The sequence below is a fragment of the Antechinus flavipes genome, chromosome 5 (genome assembly GCF_016432865.1).
Source record: "Antechinus flavipes isolate AdamAnt ecotype Samford, QLD, Australia chromosome 5, AdamAnt_v2, whole genome shotgun sequence".
In the NCBI taxonomy this organism is placed as follows: domain Eukaryota; kingdom Metazoa; phylum Chordata; class Mammalia; order Dasyuromorphia; family Dasyuridae; genus Antechinus; species Antechinus flavipes.
The window spans coordinates 25,640,493-25,661,084 of record NC_067402.1 but is presented as its reverse complement, the minus strand read 5'-3'; the positions used below and the strand labels follow the sequence as shown (position 1 = coordinate 25,661,084).

At 39.0% G+C, this 20,592-nt stretch overlaps 1 protein-coding gene across 1 annotated transcript; it reads right to left on the bottom strand.

Moving 5' to 3' along the window:
- Positions 1-1,364: 1,364 nt before the first annotated feature.
- On the bottom strand, positions 1,365-2,759 carry LOC127538513 (tripartite motif-containing protein 43-like). The gene has a single exon (XM_051962326.1). It carries the CDS (start codon positions 2,757-2,759, stop codon positions 1,365-1,367), a length of 1,395 nt encoding a protein of 464 aa, XP_051818286.1.
- Positions 2,760-20,592: the final 17,833 nt, after the last annotated feature.

The following is a 20,592-nucleotide window of genomic DNA, read 5'->3' as shown; positions in this document are numbered from 1 at the left end:
ATTGAAGCAGACTTTTAAAAGACCAATTGCTGTGTTTAGAGGGTTTGCTTTCAAGTGAAAAGGACCTTAGTTTAATCTTCTCCCAAGCACTTACAATCTAGAAGATCCCCAGCAAACTCACTTAATCTCGCTTAACCTCAATATCCTCCTCTGTGGAATGGGAATTGGAAGAGAACCTAACTCAGAAGGTTGCAATCAGAATCCAATATAGTAACAAATGAAAAGTCATTTTCAAACCTTCAAAGCACTATGCAAAATAAGGACAAGTAATTTAGAAGTGTCTCTATCAATAGTAATGGGCTCCTCTGAGACTGAGTGTCTTTAAGTGTTTCCTTAGACACTGAGAGGTGAAGTGACTTTTTTAAGGCAATCCACCCAGGAAAGGACTTAACTTTAGATCTTCCAGACTGAGGTTAACTTTCTGTCCACTGCATCCCTCAGGAAAGGCAATATGGTCTAGAAGAACAAAAAGATTTGATTTTCCCTTTGTCTAGAAGAAACAAACTCTGCAGGATATTAAGTGCCCTTCAGTATCAAATCCCAAACCCATATAAAATATTCCAAGTATATACAGAGCATATATCCAACAAGGATTCCCAATTTAAGTGATACAAAGTGCAGAAGCAATGGGGAAAATTTAACAGAAGACATGGAGAATGTTTGGCAACTGATTTGAAATGAATTAAGTAATTCATTTTTGATGTTCTTAAGGGACACTTCTGTGGTGGCTGATCTGCAGCTAGTAAGACTCATCTTCCTGAATTTATATCTAGGCTTAGATACTTAAAGCTGGGTGACTCTGAGTAAGTCAGGTTACCCTCCTTGCTTTATGTCCTTCATCTATAAAATCTACAAAATTATTAGAGAAGGAAAGGGCAAACCAATTTCTCTAACAAGAAAAATCTCAAATGTGGTCAATCAGACATGAATAAAATTAATGAACAACACCCAAAATACCCATAAGCCAAATAAATACTAGACCTTTTATTTGTTTTATATTAAATAAGGCAAAATGGAAAGTTTAATGCAATCAAAAGGAATATTATTGGAAAATGTTGAAATCTATGGACATTGTAGTGATGAATTCTAAGAAGAAATGAAACAGTAGACTACAGGACCAGATTGCTCAGGTATGATTTTTAAATAGTTGAGAAAAGATTGACATTGTAAAAAATACCTGAATACAAAGAGTGTGGACTGAACCCCTAAGCTTTCAGGGTGGAAAGTCTAGTTTCCTGTTAGTAAGCCGGGGGACTCTTGTTGATCATGAAGAAGGTAATACATAATCCCTTTTATTTATTTAAATAAATCACTTTAAAAGTGAACACAGTCAGAGAGGAGTTGAGAACTTCTTGGAGAAATGTTCATTGAGAGGAACAGCAGCACGCACAAAGGTGAGAGTCCACTGGACAGAGAGTCATGGAGCCAGGCTTTGTTCCTGGAAGTGGAGGGCCAGGGGAAAAGATGGGTGTGACAGGGGCTGTGAAGGGAATAGAATGGAATTTATAAATAAGAGAACTCTGGAGAACATTGTAAAAGGCCAGAGTGCCTGAGGAATAATCCAAGTACACCCCCACCCGAGGTAGAGGGCCTTTCATTCGATGGTCCAATGGCCCAGGATAGGTCCGTAAGTAGTAATCTCCTTCCTTCTTGACACAGCGAAGCAAGAAAGCAAAGTCACAGGAGTCCATGTTCCTGGTCCTTTTCCTCCTCAAGTAGGGGGTGTAGATCCCCAGTATCCACTGAGGTAGTTGAGTCACATCCACCTCCCAGTATTGACTGCCTGATCTGAAGGCTTGCACAGCAAGCACACCATGGCAAGAAGAGTCCTCAGTCTCCTCTGACCAGTCCTCTTCAGCCTTGACACTCTTGAGATCCCCAGAAACCGAAACACAGGAGTCAGCTGATTGAGGATCCAAAGTGAGGTCCACTCTGAATCTGTTGAGCATCTCGATCAGGCCAGGGATGGGATATTCTGTCAGTTCTGGGGTGACAGCCTTGAGCCTTTGGGCCAACACAGCCTCGCTCCTCTCCAGCAGCTGCCTGGCATCCTGCAGCAGATCCAGATTGGCTTGCTGGCCCACTTCCTGCAGTTCTTGCATGAGGTTCTGTAGGCTTTGCATGTGCTGTAATAGTCTGTCCTGGCTGGCCTTCTCCTCTTGCCTTATCCTTTCAAGACATCTGTTCTCTTCTTCCATCAGCAAGAGGTGCAGTTTGTGGAATTCTCCCCTGATCAGCCAGTACCAGTCAACAGCAGGTCTCTTCACTTGAGCAAGAAGTTGCTCATCTTCCTCCAGATGTTTCCCCAAATCACTCCGAATGTGCTCGAGCTCCTTCCTGTATTTATGAGCAGCCTCTTGTACAGGGAAGATCGTGTGAGCCCCATGCTCTGGGGTTTCACAACATGTCACACACAGTGCTGTCTGGTCCTCATCACAGAATAGCTTGAAGAGTTTCTTGTGAGTGACACACTGACTCTGTCCTTCAGTGCTCTGCAAAATCTTGGAGCTGAGCTCTTTGCCAAACTCAGTCAACTCTGCTAGGCGCATGTTCACTAATGGGATCTCCCCATCCTGGGAAACTTGCCTGCATTCAGGGCAGGAGAAATCTGGGGCTGAAAGTCTCCAGCTGGAGGAGAGACAAGCTTGACAAAAACTGTGCCCACACCCAGTGGTGACAGGCTCACAAAAGTAGCCCCTGCAGATGCTACATGTGATCTCACTCTGCAGGTCCTTCAGAAATTTCACAGTAGCAGCCATTTTCTTTGCAATTGCTTCTGGTCTATAGCAATCAGAGCTTCTTCCCTTACAAAGAAGGTAGTGGTACCGAGCAGAAGAATGCTCTCCCTTTATAGGATGTAGGCCCCCACCCCTTAGGCCCTCCCACCAAAGGTGTGAACTCCTCTGGTTTGCCATCCTGAAGAACAACCTGGTAACTCTTCCTGGTGGGGGCAGCTTTGAGGGCCCTGAATTCACACTTCTGGCTGGCTCCTTTGGATGAATGGGTTTAGTCAAAGTGAAGATGCACCTTTTTCTCTAAGGAGGAATGTTGGCATCCTAGTGTTAACTCAATTTGAAACAAGGTGATAATTCAAGGGAGACATTAGAATCCTAGTGTTAACTCAATGGAATTGATACAATGCTTGTGTTCACACCTTTACAGAGCTCATTTAATCAAGAAGTATTTAAGTACTCATTGGAGTTCACAAGTATGGGAGATTCATAAAGTCAACTTTGTAACTTTGGAAATTAACACCTCCCTCGATCCCTGCCTCCAGAAGGAGAAGTCAACATTTGGGAGATCATATATATAGAAACTCTTAGAGCTTCAAGTTAATTACTTTGGAACATTGCCAGGGGTTGGAGAGGAGCACTCTGGGAGGAAGGCCACAAACCCACTCTTGGAGGTGGAGTCTGAGTCATTCCAACTTTCACCTTGGTGCTGGCTGGAGACATTTGGAGTTGAGCTAGAGGAGTCAGATCCATTCCATTTTCCACCTTTGTGCTGGCTGGAGGCTGAAGAAAGCAGAGGCAGAAGCAAGGGACAATCTGCAAGAACTCTTGAAACCAAGCAGAGAGATAAGCCTCTAAGCTAACTGGGCCCAAGGAAACAGATAACAAATAAATGTTTGAACTTTTATCAGCTGGCTGTATTTGGAGTGATTATTACTTTTAACTGAAAGTAAGGCTGGCTCCAGAAAACCTCCCCAAGGAACCTGTTCCCAAAGAGAACCTTCATATATTAAAGAAGAAGAACACCACAGAGGAATTCTTTGAAAACATGAAAATTTAGCTCAATGGACTTTTAAATCTGATTTGTGCACAGATTATCTTGGATCCATAGACAGAAGAGTCTATAGGCAGATTCCTTCATTCCCCCTTCCTGACCCTGTAATGGGCCAGAACTCTGTACTTGAAACAAGGATTCCTACAAGGTGCTAACTCAGTGCAATTGATAATACAATGGTTATCTAGTTTAACATGGTGATTAATTGTTCTCTAGCTCAGTATGATTGATTTCACCTTACAACAAATAATGGTTCCCTAGTGATATAATGATTGCTTTATACTCAGTATACTGAAATGATTTAATGGTAATAGAGAATTTATGGGGCCAGAGTCAGACCTAGAGGGCATTGGAACAGGCAGAGGACTGGAAGTTGGAGTACAAACTCCCTGACTGAAGAAGACTTCAAGACAGAGACTGTGGTGGTGTTCCTCCTGCCTCCCCCACAGAAACCAAGACACATTCTGGAGGACCTCCAGAAGACTAGTCCTGGTCCCAGCCAAAGAGACAAGACTGTGAAGGAGGCAATAAAATTTTTGCACTTTATCCCTTGCTATTCTCTGGGTAATTACTCTCCTGAAACGAATGCTGGTCCCAAGTCTACCAGAAAATGAACCAGAACACTACATTTTGGTGCCGAACTTGGAGCTAAGGATTTAAACTCAGTTGTCTAGACTGGCAAGATCTTGAGTTCAGTGGAAAAGTCCCCGTGACCCAGAAATTACGGTGAGTACAAAAATAGACAAGAAGGAAACTTTGGTAAGGGCTAACCTAGTGTTTCAGCTGAAATGGGATAAATGTTTAGAAATCAGCCTTCTCTGCCTCAAGGAAAGTGTGTAGAAAACTGTTAGAATGATAAAAAACCAAGGTTTGATTGCAACATGGAAACAGATTATTGAACTCTTCAAAACATTAAAAATACATATCTCCTAAATTCTCTAAGGAAGACTAAATAGAGCCAGACAAGTAGAAACTAGTAGGAGAGCAATTAATTCAATATTACAATGATAATGGAATTACATACCTATTAGAATAAGGAAAAAGAAGAAAAAACAGGAGGGGGAGCTTTCTGAAAAAAAAAAGTTGAAAAGTGTGAAGAATTAGACAAGAAAGAAGGTAAGTACAATGCTTATGAAATTAAGGAATGTAGTGCTTCTGACCTCCCCTCCCCAATTAACCTTTCATGGGTGGAGGAGGGGGAGGGGCAGTGACATCATCCACATTACCCATGAAGCAGCTTTCTTCACCCCCATGACAAGATTACAAAAGGCACAAATTAAAGCTAAAAAAAGAAAGGCAGGATATATCTGATTTAAAAATAAATATATACCTCCTGGTGACTATCTTGCCTTTCCAGAGGACCTCCAGAAAGCGAGCCAGAACATTACATGTTGGAGCCTGAACATTACATTTTGGAACCCAAACATGGACTTAAGGACTTAGCTCTTCCACCGACACCATTGTGAGTTCAGTGGAGAAGTTCCTGTGACCTAGAAGTAGGATAAGTATAAAAGCAGATAAGCAGGAGACTTTGGTAATGGCTAAAAAAAAGTGACTTTTGTTTTTGAGCCAAAAATGGGGCAAATATTAAGAAAGGAGTCTCCTCACCCCAAGGGAAATATTCAAAATGCATAGTTATGGTAATAAAGAAGCAAGATTTGTTGGTAAATTGGAAGCAGATCACTGTACTTTTAAATGTATTAGAGTGCTTGTCTCCTTTGCTAAATGGGCTTTAAAGCATCCTACAAGTTCTAAAAATAAAAAAAAGGAAAAGTTTTAAGGAGAACAGGTAGAAAAGGAAGTATGAGAAGAAAGAGGAGGAGGGGGGAATGATACTGACAAAGCAGCTGAAATTCATGGAGAGCTGGATCTTAAGTGCCATAAATATAAACTTAAATAGTGTGTTGCCTCTCACTTTCATAGCTCAGTTACACCCCAGCAAAAGCCATTAGGGCACTCCCCATCTCCTGACTCTCCCCTCCCCCTCAATTACATCTTCATTGGTGGAGGGAAAAGGAAGTGTGGGAAGGGCAATGACAACATTAGCACCACCCAGATAGCAGCTTTGTCCACCCACTATGACACCATTAAAAAGACAATACTTAAAGCTAAAGAGGAAGGGCAGGATACATCTGATTTGAGGATAGAAACATCTCCTGTGATTGAAGAATTTGACTCTTCAGGTCAAGAAATCATTCATCTCGAACTCATCAAAGATCTGAAAAAGGCTTACACTCTTTATTGGTCTACATTATCTTACATGGTCTTTAACATGGTATTAGAAAATTTGGCTTTTGAAATTTTAATCTATAGACTGGAAAGTCTATAGCAGGGACATGTTTAGAACCTGGACAAAACTTGTTGTGACTTTCTGTGTATCATGAACTATGTAGAATACAAGCTTAAGGAAACAGGCAACCTGGAGTTAATATAGCAATCACCTCTGACCACTGGACAGGTGTAGGTCCTTATGCAGACACTTCAGCACAGATTAATTACCCTTTGACAGCATTTGGACAAATTGCTGCTGCACCAAAGCATGGGGCACTGTCCAAGGAAGAAAAGGTAGAATGGAAGCCTTCACAAAAATAACCCAAGGTCCAAATAAACTCTTTGCTGATTTTATGGGAAGTCTACAGACAGCTATCATAGGAACTATTGGTGAAAATGTAGCAATAGAAATTACGATGACAACTTGTTGAAGAAAATGTTAATGGGATTTGTAGAAGAATTATACTAGGACTAAAAAAAGATGTTACCTTAGAGGAGATCATAAGACGCTCTCCCACAGTGGGCACAAACACTTTTTATGTATTATGTCTTATGATACTCTAGGTTAGGATACAGACTTTTGAAGATCTGAACATGGAAAGACAGTGTACCTTTTGGCAAGCCACTTCCAGAAAGACTTGTCAATGTTTTCAATGTGGTAAAGTAGGGCTTCTGAAAGCTCATTGTTGGCATAAAAGACCAGGTGGGAGAACCAGACCCAAAAGCATATGTCCAAAATGCAACATTGTGCATCAGAATGTTGATTGACTCAGGGAAATGGGAAGCTCCAGGGCCTCAGGCAAAAAATACTTGGGGCATCGTGGCAGCAGATGTTAGACCCAAAGAGTCTTTAGAAGCTCAGTACTCCAACATGATCAATAAGCTAACAACTAATCTAATATGGGAAAGGGACAAAAATTTGGGAGAACAGAGCTGTATGCACCTAAGACTACTGAGATATCCCCTGGAGATGTCCCTGTCCGGTCTCTAGACTCCTTGACTCCAGGCACATTAAGCTTGACCGTTTTGTCTCCTTAGAGTGCTTACAAAACAGTGTCCATCCATACACTGGTGTGCAAAACTGGGAAATGTGTAGATAATATCCCAGTCACTAATACAGATATACAATGTGTGACTTATCACCTAGGAGAAGTAGTAGCATGAAATTTACTGATACAGACTTCTGATAGGCAATCTGGTGATAGTTGTCCAGATTCTGGCTCCAAGCAGCAGAATCCAGAAGTTCTGGACTGCAGCTGTTACAGCTGACTGACCTATGCTCACTATCTATATAGATGGCATACCACTGGAAAGGCTGGTAGACAGTGGTGCAGATCATACATACATTAAAGGTGCCAGCTGGCCCAGTCACTGGCCAAAGATTAAGGCAGATACCTACATATCTGGCATAGGAGGCTAACTAGCAACTGAAATTAGTGCTACCCCTATGAGATGGACTTTTGAAGGTGAAAGAGGAGTTTGTACTCCTTTTGTAGTAAATAAAGTCCACATCAATCTATGAGGAAGAGTCATTTTACCACAGTTAGGATTACAATTGAGTACTCTGGATTTTTAGGCAGGGCTGCTGTTGAAGGCCTGTCTTCACTCTCACCTGTAGAAGGCCAGAAGTATATTTGAAACAAGGTGTTAACTCAGTGGAATTGATGAGATAACGATTCCCTCGTTCACATATATCTAGTAGGATATAATGATATAACCACTCAAGTTCAATATGACATAATCACTCTACATTGGATTATACTCAGTATACTGCAGTGATGTAATTGTAATAAGGTATTTAACCTGGGGATAAAGTAGACTCAGACAGAGACTGGTTGAGACTGTTAGACTGTCAATCTGCTGGAGGAGACTGGGTCAGACTATTACAGACACAAACTGTGTCACAGACAATGAAGACTTTGGATTCTATTCTTGTCAGTCCTCTTGGTGACTGTCCTGATGAGACCAAGACCCTTCCAGAGGACCTCCAGAAAACTAGCCAGAACATTACATTTTAACCCTAGAATGTGGAAACTGGGACCTATATACAGCAGTTCAACTGACACAATCATAAGTTCAGTGGAGAAGTCCCTATGACCCCGAAATAGTGTGAGGATAAAAATAGAGAAGCAAGAAACTTTGGTAAGGGCTGAACTAGTCACTTTCGTTTTTTAGCTAAAATGGGGTAAATACAAGTTTAAGAGTCTCTCTTACCCCAACAGAAATACGCAGAATGCATAGTTAGGTTAATAAAGAAGCAAGTTTTGTTGGTAATTTGGAAACTGATGACTGTACTCTTAAATACATTAAAGCACACGTCACCTTGGCTATCCAAGGAAGAAAAATTAGACCCACATATGTGGGAATTACTGGGAGAGCAACTAATTGAACATTATGAAGTTATGGGTCCTGATTCAATTCCTGAAGAAACATTCCTATGTACAATATAATGCAATGACTTTAAAGCTTCCTACAAATTCTAAAAAAAAAAAAAAGAAAGTTTTAAGGAGAATAGCCAGACAAGGAAGTATGAGGAGAAAGAGGAGCAGGGGGATGGTACTGACAAAGCAGCTGAAAGGCATGGAGAACTGAATCTGAAGTGCCATAAAAATAAGCTTAAAGAATATGGTGTTTTTCACTTTCACAGTTCAGGTACACCCAAGCAAGGACCATTAGGGCATTCTCCATCTCCTGACTCTCCCCCCTAAATTACTCCTCCATGGGGGCAGTGACACCATCAGCACCACCCACGCACTAGCTTTGTCCACCCCATGACATGATTACAAAAGGTGCTACTTAAAACTAAAGAGGAAGGGCAAGATACATCTGATTTGAAAATAGAAGCATATCTTGTGATTGAAGAGTTTGACTTTTCAGATCAAGAAAAAAAGGAGAGACACTCCTTTTAATCTGGAAAGTATCAAAGATCTGAAAAAGGCTTTCATTCTTTACAGGTCTACATTGTCTTACATGGTATGAGAGAATTTGGCTTTTGAAAGTTTAACTCCTAATGAATGGAAATCTATAGCAAAGATATATTTAGAACCTGGACAAAACTTTTGTGGCTTTCTGTGTATAGTGAACTCTGTAGAATGCAAGTCCAAGGAAATAGGCAACCTGGGGTTACTATTCCAGTCACCTCTGACCAATTACCAGGTTTAGTTCCTTATGCAGACACTTTAGAGCAGATTAATTACCCTTTGACAGCATATGCAAAAATTGTTTCTGCTGCTATCAAAGCATGGGACACTGTCCCAGAAAGACAAGATAGAAGGGAAGCCTTCATGAAAATAGCCCAAGGTCCCAATGAACCCTTTCCTGATTTCGTGGGACTTTTGCAGACAGCTGCTATATGAACTATTGCTGAAAGAGTTGCAACAGAAATTATGATGACAACTCGCTAAAGAAAATGCTAATGAGGTTTGTAGAAGAATTATTCTAGGACTACAAAAAGATGTCCCTTTAAAGGAGATCATAAAATGCTATGCCACAGTGGGCACAAATGCCTTTTATACCCAGGGTATGATGCAGACTTCCCAAGAGCCAAACTTGGGAAGACAGGCTCCCTCTTGGCCAGGGACTTCCCGAGAGAGACTTCTCAATGCCTTCAATGTGGTAAAGCAGGGCATCTGAAAGCTCAATGTTGCCCAAAAAGACAGCATGGGAGAACAGGGTGGGAGAAGCAGACTCAAAACCCCACATTCAAAATGCAACAGAGGCTTCCATTGGGCATCAGAATGTAGATTGATTCAGGGAAACTGGAATTGGGGTCCAGCTCTAGGACCCCAGGAGAAAAACACTTGGGGCAAAAGTTATCAAATTGTGCATACCTTTTGATCCAGCAGTGCTACTACTGGGCTCATATCTCAAAGAAATACTAAAGAAGGGAAATGGATCTGTATGTGCCAAAATGTTTGTGGCAGCCCTGTTTGTAGTGGCTAGAAGCTGGGAAATGAAGGAATGCCCATCAATTGGAGAATGGTTGGGTAAATTGTGGCATAAAAATGTTATGGAATATTAGTGTTCTCTAAGAATTGACCAGTAGGATGAATACAGAGAGGCTTGGAGAGACTTAACATGAACTGATGCTAAGTGAAATGAGCAGAACCAGGAGATCATTATACACTTCAACAATAATACTGTATGAGGATATATTCTGATGTAATTGGATTTCTTCAACATAGAGAAGATCTAACTCAGTTCCAATTGATCAATGATGGACAGAAGCAGCTGCACTCAGAGAAGGAACACTGAGAAATAAGTATAAACTGTATACATTTTTTGTTTTTCTTCCCAGGTTATTTTTACCTTCTGGATCCAATTCTCCCTGTGCACCAAGAGAACTGTTCAGTTCTGCACACATATATTCTATCTAGGATATACTGTAACATATTTGTCATATATAAGACTGCTTGCCATCTAGGAGAAGGGATGGAGGGAGGGAAGGGAAAAATTGGAACAGAAGTGAGTGCAATTGATAATGTTATGAAAAATTACCCAGGCATATATTCTGTCAATAAAATTTATTAAAAAAAAAAAAAACTTCAATACTCTGATATGATCAATCAGCCAAGAAACAATCTGATGGGAGAAATGGATTAAAATTGGGGAGTATACAGGCTTTTTAACCCCATGGAAGGACAGTGTCCAGTGCAAGCACCTTTAATGTAATTGCCAGGTGATGAGGAGAAATCTAGAAAGCGGTAAATGAAAGGGACCAGGTAGGTTTGTGTGGAATGGAGAGATAAAGTAAAGAACTTACAGGAACATTTAAATTCTTTTTCTGTACTTTTTATTATTTCTATGTCTCTGTGACCTGCATAAGTACGTTGTATGCAAGCCAATATTTACTTATTTTAGAATTTTAGAGAAAATTCATATTCAAGCCTATATTGCAATAGATATACTTACTTAACCAGAAATGATGACATTTATCCTTGTTCAATGTTATCAAAATTGAGATTATTAAATGGCGTCAGCTGAGTAATCTGAAGTTTGAAGGTCTGACTGATGATTCCTCTCTGAATCAGGGAAACAAAACATTCCGTTCTAATCTGCCTTTGCCACCAACGTTTAACATTCAATTAGGGGAGTCAGCACCTATTTCTCAATGCTCCCCAACCTATGACATAATCCTTTGTAACCAAACCTATAAAAACTGCATATCTTTCCTAAATCTTTAGCCCTTCTAGTGTGAGCTTTCTCTCTTTCCCTCCTGGCAGTGGAATTGCTCATTCTCATGAGAATTTATTAATAAATAACTTTTCTGCTTTCTACTGAGTGATCTCTGAGTAGTCATTTTGGGTAAGGTCTTCTACATCCCTCACAGTTGAGGACTCGCCCGGGATGGGGTCTTTGGGGGAGATGGTTATGTGTACCCCGAACAGGGACAGGCACCCACGGAGTAGTTTTCTCCATGGTCTCTGGCTCTAGGTGAGGAGCCTTCCTCCCCTCTTAGACAACGAACCGAGGCAGGGATACTCAGTGGAAGGCAGGATTGAAGATTGAAGGAAGTAGAGTCCTGATGGCCAGCAGCAGTCTGAAAGGAAACATTTGTTCTCAAGATAATGCTCTTGGGAAGTCTGGGGGTCTATTGGCTGGGTCAAGGTAGACCCTAAGGGATTAGCCCTCCTAAATTTATTTTTGGTGTGGACTGCTGTTGACCCCAACGATAACGGACTTTTCCTAAGGAGGCTCTCGGATGGCTGTGCGGGTGTGAGGGTAACGAAGGACCTCCGCTGACACCTGGATTGGGTCCGGGGTGGTATAGAAGCAGTCCAAAAACTTGTATCAGGACGTTAGCTAGGGAATTCAACACTGGGATGAACTTCCCAAATATAAAACAGAAGAAAACTGGGAGGATGTATATCCCAGCACTATTCGGGTATATCAGACTTAAATCTGTATGTAAAAAGTGAAAATAGAATTTTATGTTTGTTTGTGTGTGTATGTCTGCTTTGCATTGCTTTTTATTCTGTGTTAAAAAGCTAGTAAGCTCCTAAGAGATAAGAATTCAGCCTCTGTGTTAAAAATATCAGACTGAATTGTGGGAATTGGAGTTCATTCAGAGGAGTAATTCTTTCTGAGGGCTTCAGAATGTAATTTGGGAACTAATTTTGGGCTTCTCAAGAAAAGAAAATCTTTTTTCTCTTTCTCTTCCTCTGTCTCTAGCAGTGGCTTTGCAAGAAGGGGGAGAGAAGGAAAAAAATAAAAACATAGATTGAAAGTTTGGAAAGTTTTGAGAAAATAGAAGAACAGTGGCTATCACTCCTGTTAACAAGGAGCCCGTAATCACAACTCAGTCAGAAAAAAAAATGTTCAAGGTAAAGCAAGGATTGGTGCTTAACTCTTTCCTGGCTTACTAAAGAAAAGAAGTTTGAATGGAATATCTAGGTAGATTTTAGGAAATTTCACAAACTAAAGCACTGGTTAATTTTAAAATAACTTTAAATTGTGTGAAGATTGGAAACTTAAGATTGGAAATAAAAAACGGCAGATATTGGAAGGGAGGAATAAAAATAGAGTAAGAGACCTAAGTAGTTCAACATGGGGGCTCTCTGACCTATTGGATCTGTGGGAAAACTAGGCATACTTTAAAAAAAATTTTTTTTGTGCCAGGAGAAGAAAGAAAAATCATTATTAGTAAGTTTGCCTTCATGGAATTAGAGAACAGAAAGTTTAAGAAGGGTAAAGTGGGTTTGTCTGTAACATTTGATTAAGAGTTTGGGGAATTTACTATATTTTAAAGAGGTACTATAATTTTGAAATTGAAATAAAATTGAAATTAGGGCAAATAATTTTACAATTGCTTGTACATGTTAGATTTATTAAGAGAACAAAATCTTAAGAATTGTTTGAATATTGTGGCCTTTACAACTGAAGAGAAAAACTTTTCTTTTTTTTATTATGGACTTCAAATTAAAAATATAGGTTATTAAACAAAATGCCAGTAGCTTACCTTGGGGGGGGGGGGGAGAGAGGGTTGTGTTTGTATCTCCCTACTTAAATGATATGTTGCTTGCTTTCTAGAAGTATTGGGTATTTGTAAACTATATTATAAATTTTATGAAATTTGGTTCAAAATTAATTGTAAATCTTGAAGTTTAAAGTTTTTTTTTTTAAAAAAGGTGATTTAAAGACAAGGGAAAAGAGATTGATTTACAAAAGCAATTAATAGTTTAAATAGAACATCTAGTCAGAAGTATTTCGGAGAAGGTTTGAACAAGTAGGCCTTGGGAGAAGAGAGACAGAGAGATGAGACAGGGGAATGAAAGTGATTTAAAAAGGATTGAATAGTAGGAGCAAATGATTTCAAGAAGAAATCAGTGGGAAAAAGAAGGAACTGCTTGGAAAGGGTAGTCACAGAGAGACGACTGTGAGACAAGAGTGTTTTTTGCTGGGGGGGAGAGGGGAGGGGGAAGGGGGAAAGTAGCAGAGCTTCAGTGGAAAGCTGCAGCGGCTTTGGGCTAAAGAAAACAAATGGTGATTTAAAGGGACATGCTGCTCTTGCAAGATGTTAATTGATTGAATATTTATTTCTTTAGATACATAATAATTATGAATATTAAAGAATATGATCAGAATTATGATCTATAGTTTGAAAGAGATATTTCCAAAAAGTTTAATTGATGTTTTCAAGAACTTTTCAGATTCTTTTATGTGAAAATAGGAAGTTTTAATTAACTGTATTGATGCCGATTATCTGAAAAGGACTCCAAGAATAATAGTTTTTGCCTCTGTCCTTTTGAAAATGTTTTTTGTTGTGAACAATATGTAGTTTGGGATTTTTCTGTGTATTGGGTATTTTAAAAGCAAAATAATTGGTATAATATTCAACTTATTCAAGATTCAACATCTACTTGGGTATGTAAGAATTGTGTGAATTTTCTGGAATAAACTTCTTACTGTTACCAATATAAGGTCATGGTAAATAACTGTTTGGGATTTATCTGAAACTTTGGAGATAAAATTCTTTGGGCTTATAATTAATGCTGTTTGGGAGTTTTAACGCTCCACTCTCTGATGTGCTGAAGTATGAGTGTAACTGCTTATGTCATGTTATAGTCATGTCCCTGCATTGTTTTTCCCTCCTGTGCCTGATTTCTATGATCAGAACAACAGTTAGTAAGAACTGTTAATGCAATTCAAATATGTCAGACCTTATTGTTTCCAATATGATTATATGTAATCATTATATCCTAAATACTTAGGCAAATACGTATTTAGCCTGGTCATCTGTCTGTTAATGGATATTTGTGAGTTGTTTTTAAAATGTTTCTAAATGATAAGAGGATAATTAGCAATGGTCTGTGAAACCTAACTGCAATTTATTGGGACTATAGCCATCTGCCTGTCCTGTAAAGCAAACTTGTTCCTTCACAGAGAAACTGCTGGCCAATCTATACTGGTCTCCCCACATGTTGTTACAGTTCCAGATTGCTCTAATCTTTATCTGTTAGATTTGGTTTTTTGTTCTAGATTTTGGTCAAATTACAGATCTCTTCTGAGACATGGATCAGCCCATCTGAAGCTTAGATTGACATCACACCCACAACCCTGCTTGGATCGAGAGCCTTTGCCCATTTCTCAGCCCAAAGCAGCTTAGATTGAGACCATCTTCCACAGTCCTAATGTAATTTGGACTGATATGGCAGAAGTGGGAAAGTGGTTGATGAATTATTGTTAAAATTACAACTTATTACTGTGTGTTTAAGATTTGGGATGGAAATTGTTAAAATTGGTAACTGTTGCTGTTAAGGAAGTTATAATATGTTTATAATATCTATGTATGTTCACTTCAGAATCTGTAATTGTCTGAGAGATTTTTTTTTTTTTTGAGGAAACTCCTCCTGTACTAGTCTGTTATGTATAGGAACTTTAATTCACTCTTGGGATTATAAGTAGGAAGGTTATTTGACTAATTTTTTTTTGATGATTCCTTTCCATGAGAAAAATAAAAAGAGAGGAAGAAGTAAAGGGACATGGTGGATTTTTGTCAAAATACCTAAAAGAGTGGGAACCCTTAGTTTTCTGTTCACTTTGCCTTAGATTCTTCTGCCCCACCCTCTATCTCACAAGTTCAGATTGAATTGGAACTCCTTAAGCAGTCCTTTTTGTTTTCACTATGCTTTCGCTTTGAAACCCTTTATTCTGTGGAATTGCCCTGGCAGACTCAATTTTGGGGACTATTTTGTTTTTAGGAAATCTCCAAGATATAGACACCTGTCTTGGGACTGGCAGTCTTCAGCCCTGTAACCCCAGTTTCTTAATTGGTATCTCAGCATTTTCAATAACATTGCAGTTTTGAAATCAAACCTCTAAAGTTCGAGGTTTGCCTGCCTTCATGGTCTAACTGTGCATCCTCTGATAGCTCTGCTCAGAAATCTATATTCTAGTAGCAGCCCTGTCTGTCCCTCTGGGCAGGGACAGGTGGAGCTACTCCAAACCTCACCCTTCTCTCCTGGAGTGGGGTGCCCCTCTGAATGGGCAATACAACTGTCTTGAGCACTGCTACTCCCTACATAAGCAGAAGCTGAGTTAAGTGCACAAATGACTGAAGACCACCTAATACAGTGAATACAGAGTGGATTCTCTGGCTTAGATGAGGGCCTTTGTACTGCTAATAATTCTGGGCTTGTCAGGGAGAGACTTGCCCTTGCCATAAGTCCTTGCATATTCTAGTTACATTTTCATTTATTTGCTTCACATTTGGGTTGGCCAAAATTATGGTGCTGAGATCTCCCCAGTATCCAGGGGGAGGTAATTCAATAATTAAAATATTCAGAGAGTGTATGATGTTGTACCTCAGTTTCCCTAGATTGTCATCTTTGATTTATCTTTGTATTCTTATGTCTGTAAAATGCCAATCTGTTTTATGATAACTGTTTCCAAGACAGTTCAGGGAAGCAATTATTATGGTATGAATTTTTTGCAATCAGTGGTATTACCCTGTTGCTACTATGACTGTCCTGCATAATTACATTTAGTAACCAGAATAGTTCAATGGTCCCTACCAAAATATTGCATACAGAAGATTTTATTAAAATGATGATTCTCCAGGAAAAAAGGCTGGAATATATTAAAGAGGGATGATCTTGATGGTGAACTTGATAAGCAATGTATAAATATGATAACTGATTTTGAACAATGTGTAAGTTCTTCATAGAAATATGATAAAATCATTTACATATTAGAAGGGGGGAGTTGTGTGGGATGGAGAGATAAAGTAAAGAACTTACAGGAATGTTTAAATTCTTTTTCTGTATTTTTTATTATTTCTATGTCTCTGTGACCTGCATAAGTACATTGTGTGCAAGCCAATATTTACTTAAAATTAGATATATTTACTTAACCAGAAATGATGACATTTATCCTTGTTCAATGTTATCAAAACTGAGATTATTAAATGCTGTCAGCTGAGTAATCTGAAGTTTGAAGGTCTGATTGATGATTCCTCTTGGAATCAGGGAAACAAAACTTTTCATTCTAATCTGCCTTTGCCACCAATGTTTAACATTCAATTCGGCGAGAGGGCACCTATTTCTCTCTTTTTTTTTTTTATTTTTTTAAAATAACTTTTTATTGACTGAACCCATGCCAGGGTAATTTTTTACAGCATTATCCCTTGCATTCACTTCTGTTCCGATTTTTCCCCTCCTTCCCTCCACCCCCTCCCCCAGATGGCAAGCAGTCCTTTACATGTTAAATAGGTTACAGTATATCCTAGATACAATATATGTGTGCAGAACCGAACAGTTCTCTTGTTGCACAGGGAGAACTGGATTCAGAAGGTATAAATAACCCGAGAAGAAAAACAAAAATGCAAGCAGTTTACATTCATTTCCCAGTGTTCTTTCCTTGGGTGTAGTTGCTTCTGTCCATCCTTGATCAATTGAAACTGAATTAGATCTCTTTATCAAAGAGATCCACTTCCATCAGAATACATCCTCATACAGTATCGTTGTTGAGGTACATAATGATCTCCTGGTTCTACTCATTTCATTCAGCATCAGTTCATGTAAGTCTGGCCAGTCCTCTCTGTATTCATCCTGCTGGTCATTTCTTACAGAACAAAAATATTCCATAATGTTCATATACCACAATTTACCCAAATAATCTCCAATTGATGGGCATCCATCCATTTTCCAACTTCTAGCCATTACAAACAGGGCTGCCACAAACATTTTGGCACATACAGGTCCCTTTCCCTTCTTTAGTATCTCTTTGGGGTATAAGACCAGTAGAAACACTGCTGGATCAAAGGGTATGCACAGTTTGATAACTTTTTGAGCATAGTTCCAAATTGCTCTCCAGAATGGCTGGATGTCTTCACAATTCCAACAATGTATCAGTGTCCCTGTTTTCCCACATCCCCTCCAACATTCCACATTATCTTTCCCTGTCATACTAGCCAATCTGACAGGTATGTAGTGATATCTCAGAGTTGTCTTAATTTGCATTTCTCTGAGTAATAATGATTTGGAGCATATTTTCATATGTCTATAAATAGTTTTAATTTCTTCATCTGAGAATTGTCTGTTCATATCCTTTGACCATTTATCAATGGGAGAATGGCTTGATTTCTTATAAATTAGAGTCAATTCTCTATGTATTTTGGAAATGAGGCTTTTATCAGAACCTTTGACTGTAAAAATGTTTTCCCAGTTTATTGTTTCCCTTCTAACCTTGTCTGCATTAGTTTTGTTTGTACAAAAATTTTTCAATTTGATATAAACAAAATTTTCTATTTTGTGATCAATAATGATCTCTAGTTTTTCTTTGGTCATAAATCCCTTCCTCTTCCACAGGTCTGACAGGTAAACTATCCTATGCTTTTCCAATTTATTTACAATCTCATTATTTATGCCTAGGTCATGAACCCATTTTGACCTTATCTTGGGGACACCTATTTCTCAATGCTCCCCAATCTATGATGTAATCCATTGTAACCAAACCTATAAAAATTGTATATCTTTCCTAAAATTTTAGCCTTTCTAGTGTGAGCTTTCTTTCCCTCCTGGCAGTGGAATTGCTAATTCTCATGAGAATTTATTAATAAATAATTTTTCTGCTTTCTACTGAGTTATCTCTGAGTAGTCATTTTGGGTAAGGGTCTTCTACATCCCTCACAGGTTAAATGCTTGGGGGAGAGGGTTTGCTTGTATCTCTACAGATGGAAAAAGAATCAGATGGGTGCCACCAACCCTTATTAGCCTTGTGCATCAGAGAGAGACAGAAAAAGAGAAAATCCTTGAAAAAACAGAGAAGACCTAAGGAACATCTGACACTGAAAGAGCATGGCTGATAATAAGACTGTTGCAGAACTTCAAAACCCACAAGAATCATTGGATTCCCTGAGATGAAAAATTATTGATAATACTCTTGCAGGACTTAAAAACCATCAGGAATTATTGGATTCCCTAACACATAATGAGACTGTTGCAGGACTACAAAATCTGCAAGAATCATTGGATTCCCTGACACATGATGAGACTATTGCAGGATTTCAAAATTTGCAGGAATCATTGGGTTCCCTGACACATGAAATAAAGGACAATACATGGGTTTGGGGCTATTTCTAGGACTTATGGACATGTATAATTCCTCATGTTGATTTATGTTGTTTGTTACATCACTAGTACCCTTTGCTATACGGCTATGTGCTTGTGTAATACCTTCTATATTGACAGATTTATGGATACCAGTTTCAAGTGAGACCCTTCAAAAACCCACTAATCTGGTTTGACTCAACATTTTCCTTTGGCATTTTCATCTCCCTTCCTGAGATGTCAGGGAAGGCATGATTACCTCCTTTTTGGGGGTTTCCCCTCCCTGAGAAGTCAATAAGGGTGTGACCACTGTGTGGGACATGAAAGACCCCCTAACCAAAATCACTAATCAGAGATCAAAGTAGAAAGCAAAAAGATTGTTTATTAAGTTCTCATGAGAATGCACAATCCCACCAAGAGATATGGGAAAGTGAAACCTCAGGGTAGGAGGGCTGATGAATTAATAAAGATACACAGCTTTTATAGCTTTTGTTACAAGAGATTACATGACAAGTTAGAGAGCATTAAGAGGGAGGGATAGCATCTAATTGGTTGTTGCTTTCTAAAGAGGTTGGAATGGAAGGTTTCTGTTTCCCCGAAATCACCTGATTTCTAGGAAACAGAAAACCAGGCCTTCAGGCTTTAGGTAATCAAGCAGACAGTATTTAAATTAAGTCTATATATCAATAAAAGCCAAATACTGATAATTGTCATTAGCTCAGGTTAAGTAAATATGTCTATAGCTGGCCAAGTCTCAAGTAAATATAGGCCTGTACATATTGCACTGATTCAGATAATGAAGACAGAAATGATGAAAATAAAATACAGAAAAAGAATTCACACATTCCTGTAATTCCTTCACCTTATCTCTCTGTTCCACACACCACCTATGTTCTAAAATAAAAGAAAGCAGGAGATGTAATGGGCCAAAACTCTGAGGAAGTGTACTTGAAACAAAGATTAATACAACAAGGTGTTAACTCACTGGAAGTGATGAGATGGTGGTTATCTAATTTAGCATGGTGATTAATAGTTCTCTAGTTCAGTATGATTGAATTATTCTTACAAAAAATAATGGTTCCCTGGTGATATTGTGGTTGGCTTATAATCAGTAAAATGAATGGATTTAGTTGTACTAGGATATTTAAGAGGTCAGAGTCATATCTAGAGGAGGGATGGAAGGGACTCAGAGAAGACACAGGACTGGAGGCTGGAGCTCAAGCTCTGGGACTCAGAGAGACATTCCATCTTCATCAGCTTTGTGTTGGCCGGCCTGTCCTCCTGCTTCCCCTACTAAGAGCAAAGCCTATCTGAAGGGCTTTCAGAAAGCTAGGCAAGCCCCAGGCAAGGAGACAGACTGTGGAGGAGACAATAAAGACTTTTGGACTTTATCCCTGGCTATTCTCGTGGTGATTACTCTGCTGAAATGAAGGCTGGTCCCAAGACCTCCAGAAAGTAAACAGAACATTACAGAGATTAGCTAATGAAATGCCATTAGGAAGTGTGAGCATTTGGATTGAAATCAGGTCTTAATTATTTCAAGTCCAAAATGCTAAATCCTTCATCATTTATTCATTTATTTATTGTTTTTCATGAAAGGAATCTATCTTAGACAGAGGTGGAAATAAGTCAATCTGCTTTATCAATCTTCTTTCAATGCACTTCAAAATGCAAGAAGGAACCTAATATGACACAATAATCACAGGCTTGAAATGACAAGTTGGAAGTGATCACAGAGAGCTAGTTCAATCTCATCTGATCACAGATGTTATATTGAAGCAGACTTTTAAAAGACCAATTGCTGTGTTTAGAGGGTTTGCTTTCAAGTGAAAAGGACCTTAGTTTAATCTTCTCCCAAGCACTTACAATCTAGAAGATCCCCAGCAAACTCACTTAATCTCGCTTAACCTCAATATCCTCCTCTGTGAAATGGGAATTGGAAGAGAACCTAACTCAGAAGGTTGCAATCAGAATCCAATATAGTAAC

Coding starts and splice junctions, on each gene's coding strand:
- LOC127538513 (XM_051962326.1), bottom strand. CDS start 2,759: ATGGCTGCTACTGTGAAATTTCTGAAGGACCTGCAGAGTGAGATCACA.